Raw genomic sequence first — 10,773 nt, forward strand, 5'->3', positions numbered from 1 at the left:
TCAGCAATGCATTTCCCATCTGCTTAAAAGTACAGCCAGAATACACTAGCAAACAAGGAGGTAGTATATGATCACCATGCCAACAAGGAGGATGTAACGTGTTTACAGGAGGGCTGTTTTGAGATAGCAACGAGTGATGGAAGTTTTCTCTGTTTTTAGTGGGTACTGCCCCGTTGGAAAGGTTCTCAACTTTTTCTATTTGCTCGTCTTTTTTCAACAAGAAACTCAGAAAAGCAAAAAGCTGGTGCCTCAAGTTTGTAATTAGGTACTATGACAAACAACACATTAATGGGGAGGTTATCTTTCTATAGTGATCTAGAGAGAGAGAGAGAGAGAGAGAGAGAGTCTCCACCTTCTTCTAAAGTACACAAACGACATAAACACTCTCTCAATAGGTGTTTATTTTTTGGCTATTGCATCTTTGAGATGATATTGTTTTGATTGATGAGTCTAGAGCTGGGGTTAATGCTAAGTTAGAATTATGGAGACAGACATTGGAAGCAAGAGGTTTTAAGTTGAGTAAGAGTAAGGCAGAATACATGAAATGTCGGTTTAGTAAGCAACGAAATAGTGATGGGAGTGTAGTGAAGCTTGGTGAGCAAGAAATACCGGTGGATGATTGTTTCAAATATTTGGGATCTATCATTCAAAAGTATGGAGAAATTGATGGAGATGTAAATCATAGGATAAAGGTTGGGTGGATGAAATGGAAAAGTGCAACTGGAGTGTTGTGCGATCGTAGAATGCCATTGCGGTTGAAGGAAAAGTTTTATAGGACGACTATTAGGCCCACTTTACTATATGGTACGAAATGTTGGGCTGCCAAGAGATATCATATTCAAAAAATGAGTGTAGATGAGATGCGTATGCTGAGATGGATGTGTGAAAATACAATAAAAGATAAGATTCGGAACGAGGAGATACGTAAGATGGTAGGCGTTGCACCCATTGAAAATAAGATGAGAGAGAATCGTTTACGATGGTTTGGACATATTCGGTGAAGGCCTAATGATGCTCCAGTTAGAAGGATGGAGAAATGAGAAAATATATTAGTTAAAAGAGGTCGGGGTAGGCCTAGGAAGACATGGATGGAGGTGATAGGAAAGGATATGAATGCTCCTCACCGAGGACATGTCATTGGATATAAATGATTGGAGGAAAAGGATTCATGTGGAAGACCTTGAATGATTTTCTTTTTTGGTTCATATCGCCGACCCCAATTGTTTTGGGATGAAGGCGTAGTTGTTGTTGTTGCATCTTTGAGAGGAGAAACAACTGTACCTTGAGAAAGGCTGCAACTTTATCGTGTGCTTTGTTATGGAGTCAACTTTGATAGGCAAATATACCAATGGTCTATCCCAGAACCACATGAAAGATAGTGAAAATGGACCACATTATGGTAAAATGGAATTAAGAGGTGGAATTGATGATGTAACCTGAGTAACGTTAGGATGATTCTAGTTATAAACACGAGTTGAGCTTGATCCGAGCATTCGTTGTATGAGCTCGTCTTGAAAAAAATTAGTGCTCAGGCTCGAACTCGACCCGAGCCTGAGATTACCTTGCTCAAGCTTGACCCATTTCAGCTAGCGGAGCTTAGATCTGGCTCATCTGGTTCAAGCTCGAGAGAACAGTCCAACAACTATTTTACAGGAAAAAAAAAGGTAGTTTTTCAATTGCAAGACTCCAATGCAATCTTCCTCAACGTAACATCCCTTTACAAATGGATCCATTTGCAAATAGCTGAAGTGCTTAAAAACAGAAAAAAATATCAAGCAATTTAATTACTTATACGCTAACCATATGAGAGATTTAAAAATAAAATAAAATCGAGAGTACTCTTCTCTCCCCTTCTTCGTCTATGAATAAAACATCTCTCCCCAACATCCACAAAGAAGTACATTAAGTACAAGTAGAAATTTGAAATAAATGAAGCATTTTTTTGGGGTTTACTCGTCAAGCTAAGAGGATATGGGTTGTGACGCTCTCAGACCTCAGGGACTCATCACCATCGGCTTCTTCCTTCTCCAAGTTCTTTGGGTCCTTGCCATCCACAGCGCAGACAAGTATCTTTGATGCTGCCAATGAAATTCCTGGTCAGCGACAAAGGCACTACAAGAAAAACCTCTTTTACTGGCACGTCCCCCTTGTCACGCCAAGAAAAATAATTTCACTTGTGATATTTTACTTAGCACCAGTGAAAAGGTGGGTTATACTAGCACTAGATATACTGCAACAGTATAATGAACTTTTTCTGGCGCACACAAAAAGTGCACCAATAATAATAATTTTTTCTAGCGCATAAAAGAAGTGTGCCAGGAAAAATAAATCTGATACACATAAAAAGTGCGCAAGTAAAAAAATGTATTTAAAAAAAAAGTTTGTCCTGTTACACTTGTTTGCCTCTCTCTCTCTTTCTCTCCCTCTCTCGCTCTATATCTCTCGGCCACCACCGCCGACGTCCCCATCTCTCTTTCGGCCTCCACTGACAACATCCGCTCTGACATCTTTTGCTTCTGATGGCATCCTCTCCGACGTTCTCACCCAAGGTATACTAAATCTGATTTTTTTATGTATGCTTTAGATTTTAGGGGTTTCAAATTATAATCTATTTTTTTATAATTTATTAAGTGAATGCATGCTAAATCTAAATATTTTTTTCATGTATGCTTTAGATTTTATGGGTTTCAGATTATAATTCATAGTTTTATAATTTATTGAGTGAATGCATGCTAAATTTGATTATTTTTCAAATATGATTTAGATTTTAGGGGTTTCATATTTTAATTGCTAATTTAAAATTTTATTTAGTGAATTCATGTTTAATCTGATTTTATTTTTAAGTATGATTTATATTTTAAGGGTTTTGAATTTTAATTGCTAATTTAAAATTTTATTTAGTGGATGCATGCTTAATCCAATTTTTTCAAGTATGATTTTGATTTTAAGAGTTTTTGTATTTTAATTGCTAATTTTTTAACTTATTTAATGAATGCATGCTTAATCTAAATTTTTTTGCTTAGTGTGATTTAAATTTTAAGGGGTTTGCATCTCATATATGACTTACAATTTAGGGGCCTTGCATTTTAATCTATATGTTTGTAATTAATTTAATATATATGTGTATAGGGGTGGCAATCGGGTCGGGTTGGCGGGTCAGCATACCTCAACACAAACCTGACCCATTTATTAAACAGGTAACCCGACACGACACGGTTAACCTGTTTAATAAACAGATCGGGTTGGGTAAACGGGTTGGCGGGTCAGGTTCAGAGTTTTGACGACCTTTAACGGTTTAACCCTATCAATTTTGAAAAGTTGGAGGGAGTGTCCTATCATTTTCTCTTGGAATTTGCAGACCCCACACAGGAATCTTGACAGCCACTTCACGTGGCTGAATTAACTTGTCGCATTTTTTAAAATGTTTTAACTTCACAAGCATTAAAATTTTTAACAAGTCGCATTAAATCATAAACAACGTGAATTCAAAACTTTGGCGGGGGTAAGGGATCGGTGGACCCCACAGGCATTAAAATTTTTAACCCGCCAAAACTGTTTTACATTGAAAAGTTTACGGGTTGGCGGGCTGGTTAGGTTTGGGTAAACAAGTTGACCCGCCCGCCTAACCCGTTTATTAAACAGGTTGGTGGGTTGGCATACCCCTAACACGAAACCGACGCGTTTAATAAATGGGTTAGGCGGGTTGACCCATTTATGACACAAACCCATTTAAGCCAAACCCGAACCTGCCTAAGAAGCGGGTTTTCGGGTCGTGTTAAAAATTGCCACCCCTATATGTGTATATATGTATCTATTTATAACTAGATTGTCAGGGTTTTCTAATTAATTTAATATATATAAATATATATGTATATAGTTTAATATATATATGTATATATATGTATCCAGTTGGGCAATACTTTTTTAAATTGTGTATATATGAAGAAGTGTAGAGGCAATATACATGACAAAAGTTGGATCTAAATTGGAAGGTAATTTTAAGTTTATTTTTAGTTCCCTTATATGCAAGTTAAGATTGTATTTGGATGCAATGGTTGATGATGATATGTCTTCAATAATCTTCATTTCATAGGAGAGACCTTAATGGATATTTGAAATAAATTAAGAATTTCTTAGAAGTTGCCCAAAACAATAATGTAGTATGCTAAGAGAATCTCAGGCGCCCATGTCGAAAGTGTGTCAACCACTTGTGGCAGTCAGTACATGATTTATTTTATCATATAATGTGCAATAGATTTCTACAAATCTATCTCAACTGACATTTATATAGTGAACCAATAAGACCATGCAAGTGATCCATCAACTGATATAGACGAGTTGATAGTGAATGGATTTGAAGTATATCCAAATCTGATAACCGATGATCATATAAATGAGGTACCTACTGATGAAAGTCTAGAGGGCAATACGTATTTCAGGTTGCTAAATGATAATGCACAAGAATTATACCCAGATGCTCGAAGTTTACTAAACTATCTTTTCTCATGTGTTTATTCTGTTTGAAGGAAGAAATATATATAGTTATGTGTGTATGTATGTTTAAATATTATATTTCTTGCAGGAATTTAAATGTGAATATTGAAGTTATAGAGGTTCAAATGTGAATGTTGGGGTTATATAGGTTGGAGTTGTGAAGTGTTGAAGAAAGAAATATATATAGTTGTGTGAGTATGTGCTTTAAATATTGTATTTCTTGCAGGGTTTCAATGTGAATATTGGAGTTATGAAGGTTCATATGTGAATGTTGGAGTTATGAAGTATTGAGAGAAGAAATGTATATAGTTGTGCATATATGTATGTTTTAAATATTGTGTTTCTTGCATGGCTTCAAATGTGAATGTTGGAGTTATAAATGTTCATTATTGAATAAATGAAATGAATGAGAAGTATGATTTAGAATGAATAAAATGAATGAGATGTATAAACTACTTCAAGTTAAATGAATAAATAAATGTATGTATAAGAATGTTCATTTGGGGATGAATGAATAAATGATTGTAAGAGTTGGTTTATATTGCATATAAAAAAATAAATATATTTATGAGTATGTTTATTTATGAATGAATGAGTGTATGAACTGGTTTATTTGAAAATGAATGAATAATTGTAAGAGTTGGTTCATATTAAATGCAAAAAATAAATGTATGTATGAGCATGTTCATTTTAGAGTGAATAAAATGTCTAAGTAGGTTCATCTTGAATGAATAAAATGAATGAATGTATAAACTTATTCATTTTTAAATGAATGAATGTATGCATAAGCATGTTTATTTTAGAATGAATAAATAAATAAATAAATGCCTAAGTAGATTTATTATTTAATGAATGCATGAGCAAGTTATACATGAGAAACAAATTAAACTAGCAAAAAAAATATCACGAATACTAAAAAAGTGTCAAAAAAGACATTTTATGCTATTTTAGCTCTAAAAAGGCATTTTTTGGTGCTAAAAAATGTTAAAATGACATTTTTCTAGCGCTATTTTAGTGTCAAAAAAGGTTTTTTTTGCACTAATTTAGCACGAGAATAGACTTATATATATATATATATATATATATATATATATATATATATATATATATATATATATATATATATATATATATATATATATATATATATTAGCCTTGTATACAATGATGTAGAGAGGTGAATTAAGGTGTGAAAAATGGATTGTTTTAGTTCAGCCATTATGGAGTGCAAGAAAAAAGGAGAGTGTGAGTTAAGCGACATAGTGTCACGGGAGAGAGAGATAGCATCATAGACAAAGAAAGCAATTTTCATATTACAAAGAGGGAGAGAGCAAGAGAGAGAGAGGGGGGGGAGGGACCCGTTACTTTTTTTGGTTAACGGGGGATCTTAAGCCAAAGGCCATTTAGAGTGCACCCGCAGAGGTCCTAAGAGGTATTTACATCAGGCAAGGAGGAATCAACATGGCAGGGTGGAACACACTCCCCCGCCTAAACTGGCGTCGTCCTCGGCGCCATCTTTTTTCTGGTAGTCTTCGATTGCTTGCTGAAACTGACGAATATTTCGTGGAGTCTCCCAACTGGCATCACTCACTGGTAGACCTTTCCATTTCACCAGATACTTCTTCACTTCTCCAAGATAGTTATGGACATGATCAATGATAAAATCAACTTCTCGTGAAACTGGCACTGTTGTAGAGGGGGCTCGTTGAGGAATAGGAGCCCGTTGAGGCATACTGCAACTCAGATCTTCTTCATCTTTGTTGAATGACTTCAGATTGCATACATGAAAGACAGAATGTACCTGAAAGCTGGGAGGGAGGTCTAGTCTATAAGCTAGCTTGCCGATTCTCTGAACAATGGGAAAGGGTCCATCATACTTTCGAATGAGTCCCCGGTGGTGCCCCCGAAATATAGTTGTCCTCTCGGGGTATAATTTGACCAACACTTTCTCCCCAACTTGGAATTCAACGGCCCGTCGTCCCTGATCTGCCCACTTCTTCATTCGCTTAGCTACTTTGTGTAGGAATTTCTTTGCTAGTTTTGTCTGATCATGTCAGTTCTTAACAAAATTGTAGGCAAAGGGCGCCTTTCCTCGACCTCGAGCAGCTAAGGAGTGTGGTGTCTGAGGCCGCTGTCCTGTCACAATCTCGAAGGGACTATGCCCTGATGATTCACTCTTTTGAAGATTATAGCAGAACTGAGCTATATCGAGTAGATCCTTCCAATTCTTCTGATTAGCATTCACAAAGTGTCTCAAATAGTCCTCTAACATCCCGTTAATACATTCGGTCTGGCCATCAGTTTGGGGATGAAAACTGGTAGAGAAGTGCAATTCGGATCCCAACAACCGAAAGACTTCTCTCCAAAATTTACCTGTGAACCGAGCATCTCGATCACTAATAATGCTCTTCGGAATTCCCCAATACTTCACAACGTGCTTCACAAAGAGTTGAGCTGTGTCCTCTGCCGAACAATGATTTGGGCCTGGCGCGAATGTTGCATATTTTGAAAATCTATCAACCACGACAAAGATGATATTGTATCCCTCAACTGTTGGTAAGCTGACAATAAAATCCATCGAGATACTTTTCCAAGGTCGACCCGACACAGGTAGCGGCTCCAACAATCCTGGTGTCTTATGATTCATGGCCTTGTCCTGCTGACAAACCAAGCAGGTGCACACGTACCCATCTATGTCGTCGCGCATCTGCGGCCAGTAGTAAACTCGCTCTATCAGGGCAAAGGTTCTCTCTTGACCTGGGTGACCAGCCCATAGGGAGTCATGGCACTCCTTCAATATTTCTCGTCGCAAGGCCCCCCACCGAGGCACATAAACTCAACCCCCAACTGTCATCAACAATCTATCTTGTTCCCAAAATCGCCTGGTTTTCCCCTCTTTCACTAGGGAAAGCAGTTGTCACGCCATAGGATCCTTCCGTAAGCCCTCCCGAATTTTATCAAGGAGGTCACTTCGAGGTCCAGTACTTCTACTAGCATCTTCCAACAAGGCCTCTAGTTCAGCCTTCCTACTCAAGGCGTTCGCCACTACATTAGTCCTTCCAGGTTTATACTCTAAAACCATGTCAAATTCTGCTAGGAACTCCTGCCACTGAGCTTGTTTTGGACTAAGCTTTTTCTGAGTTTGGAAGTAGCTCGTGGCTACATTGTCGGTGTAGGTAATGAATGTCGACCCAGACTACGACGGTCTTTTCTCGTTCATGCACTGTATATCGCTGCTTAGCACCGTTCAACTTTCGACTCTCGAAAGCTATTGGGTGACCATTTTGCATTAGTACACCTCCAATTGCAAAATCCGACGCATCTGTATAGACTTTGAATGGTTTTCCTTGGTTCGGTAATTGCAACACTGGTTCCTTGGCCATGACGTCTTTTAGACCTTCGAAGGCTTGCTGACACTCTTCTGTCCACTCCCACTTTTTGTCTTTCTTCAATAATTCAGTTAGCGGCGCAGCGATAGCTGAATATCCTTCGATAAAGCGCCGATAGTAGTTTGCCAGACCTAAGAAGGATCGAAGCTTCAGAACCTTGGTTGGACTTCCCCAATCCTGAATAGCTCTTATCTTCTGGCTATCCATCCTTAGGCAACCTTTTTCGATCACGTGGCCCAAGAAACTTATCTCATCTTGGCCGAACATACACTTTTCCCTTTTTACACATAACTCATTGTCTTTTAGAATCTTGAACACTATGTGCATGTGTCGCATGTGTTCTTCCATATCCTGGCTATACACCACAATGTCATCGAGGTATACAACCACGAAACGATCTAAGTGAGGATAGAATATCCGATTCATCAGTGTAGAGAACGTTGCAGTAGCATTCGTCAAGCCAAACGACATCACCAAAAACTCAAAAGCACCATACCTCGTCACACAGGTGGTTTTGGCTTCGTCTCCTTCGGCAATTCTGACTTGCCAATACCCTGAACGCAGGTCCAATTTCGAGAACACCCGGGCTTCCCCTAATTGGTCAAACAAATCAGCGATCAGGGGCAGGGAATATTTGTTCTTGACAGTCAGCTTGTTCAGAGCCCGATAGTCCACACATAGCCTTTTGAACCCATTATGCTTGGTTTGGAATAAGACAGGGGCTCCAAAAGGGGCTTTTGAAGGGTGAATGATTCCGGCAGCCAACATTTCATCTAACTGTCTTCTGAGTTCAACCAGCTCGGGTGGGGCCATTCTGTAAGGCACCATGGCAGAGGGTCGTGCACCTGGCACCAACTCAATCTGATGATCTACTTCTCTTCGCGGTGGCAAATTTCTCGGCAACTCCTCGGGCATTACTCCTTGAAATTCTTCCAATATTACAGCTATAGGTGGCGGCACTTCCGCAGGAAGTTTCTCACTGGTTTCCTCTCGCATTGTCACTGGAAATGTTTGATCACCTCATTGAAGGCCCCTCTTAATCTGCAGGGCAGAAACCAAACGAACATTTGGTGCCCCCAACGTCGAGTCAGGAATCATACATGGCGATTCTTCACTCATAAAGCTGACAACATCCAAATGAGGCATAGGCACGACCTTGCTTGCTTGTAAAAATTCCATCCCCAAAATGACTTTGAAGTCGTCCAACGGAACAATAGAGAAGTCTATTCTACCAACCCACTTATCAGCCCCAACTGTCACATTTCGAGAGATTCCCAGAATAGGTTGTGCTGCGGAGTTCACAGTCTTTATGCGACTAACTTTTTGTTCCCATTGTAGGCCCAACCTTTGGGCCTCATCTTTGGCCATGAAATTGTGAGTAGCCCCTGTATCGACCATTGCCTTCGTAGCTCTTCCGTTGATAGATATCGCCAGGTACATTAGTTCCTTCTTAACCGTGGGGGTTGCAGAGGAAGATCCTCCTATCGCATTCACCCTTTGTACCGCCCCCATCCTGACGTCCTCCTCTACCGGGGCTTCTTCCATCTCAATGGCGTTAGCCGCCCTTCTTCCTGCATTCCCCGCGTTTTGATTGGGGCAATTCCGAGCAAAGTGATTTCCGCTGCAATACCAACATTGAAGATTTGGGTGTATCGGTCTGTTCCCTAGAATCCCCTCCTGACGTGCTTGTGGCTGATTTCTCTGATCTCTAGGGGAGGTCGATACTGGCTTTTGACTTGACCTCCGGCAACATAGCCTTGATTTTGCCATCCCTGAGGGCCCTCGCGATTTGGGTTCTCAACTATCTGTTCCGCTATAGTCATTGCACTTATCAAGTTTGTCAGTCTCATACGAGTTAATTTCTGTTGAGCCCAGAATTATAGACCCTTTTTAAAGCAATACATGCAATCCATTTCTGACATATCTTCTATGTCAAGCATCATTGTGGAGAATGTCGCTACGTATTTCGAAATACTTCCTGTATGCCTTAAAGCCATCAGTTTGTCACGAGCAAGTTCCTCAGTGTTATGTGGAAGGAAATACCCCCTGAGTTCCTTTTTAAAGTCATCCCATGATTCAATAGGGACCCTTCCACGTTCCATGCCACGATATCGTGTCCTCCACCATACAGCGACATTCTCAATCAAGTACCTGGTTGTCGTGCGTATTCGATCAGCATCGATGTCAATCTCTGCTTGATCGAAGAATTGTTCTACATCCCATAGCCAGTTCTCCACGATCCTGGCATCCCTTTCACCTTTGAATTTTGCCGGTTCCACTGGTTTCAATTTCGGTCGTTCATGATGAAACATCACTGCATTACCCCCGCGATTTCCGACATTGGCCACACCACCAATTTCATTTCCCAATAGTCTTTCTAAGACTCCATATCGTTCCCGAAGTTCCCGCATGTCTGTTTCCTGAGCCACCAATCGATCAGATAATTCTTGGACTGTGGCCCTTAGCTCTTCGGCCTCAGCCCTCACATCCTCATTCAATTTTTCAAAATCTTCATGTGCACTTTCTAGCGCAGATGAGCAACCATGAACGTCACTTGTCAAATCTGTCATTTTTTTCTCCATCTTGGTCACTCTTTTATCTAGAGGACCAACTGTTTCATCAAGGCGAGACATCTCTCTCGACTCTACGACAGATTTTTCCTTCTTCGCCTTTTTCCCTTTATGAACTTTTCTGACGAGTTCACCAAACTCCGCATTCATTCTTGAACATCACGAGGGTTTCAGCAAGTACCCCTCCTTTCTTCTCCCAAATTTTCAACTAGGCTCTGATTACCAGTTGTCACAGGCTTATTTTGGAAGCCGCGTGCGGCACCTGACAACCTAACCAGGTCAGCCTTCCGAGTTCAGAAAGCACGCAAACACCCCTCACA

The 10,773-nt window shown here is 39.8% G+C and overlaps 1 protein-coding gene across 1 annotated transcript; it reads right to left on the bottom strand.

Annotated features, from left to right (window-relative positions):
• Nucleotides 1-5,950: 5,950 nt before the first annotated feature.
• On the bottom strand, nucleotides 5,951-6,496 carry LOC149839414 (uncharacterized). Its single transcript, XM_090004859.1, has one exon. It carries the CDS (start codon nucleotides 6,494-6,496, stop codon nucleotides 5,951-5,953), a length of 546 nt encoding a protein of 181 aa, XP_089860985.1.
• Nucleotides 6,497-10,773: the final 4,277 nt, after the last annotated feature.

The sequence above is a fragment of the Nuphar pumila genome, chromosome 4 (assembly GCF_984573655.1).
Source record: "Nuphar pumila chromosome 4, dmNupPumi1.hap1.1, whole genome shotgun sequence".
NCBI lineage: Eukaryota > Viridiplantae > Streptophyta > Magnoliopsida > Nymphaeales > Nymphaeaceae > Nuphar > Nuphar pumila.

Coding starts and splice junctions, on each gene's coding strand:
- LOC149839414 (XM_090004859.1), bottom strand. CDS start 6,496: ATGAAGAAGTGGGCAGATCAGGGACGACGGGCCGTTGAATTCCAAGTT.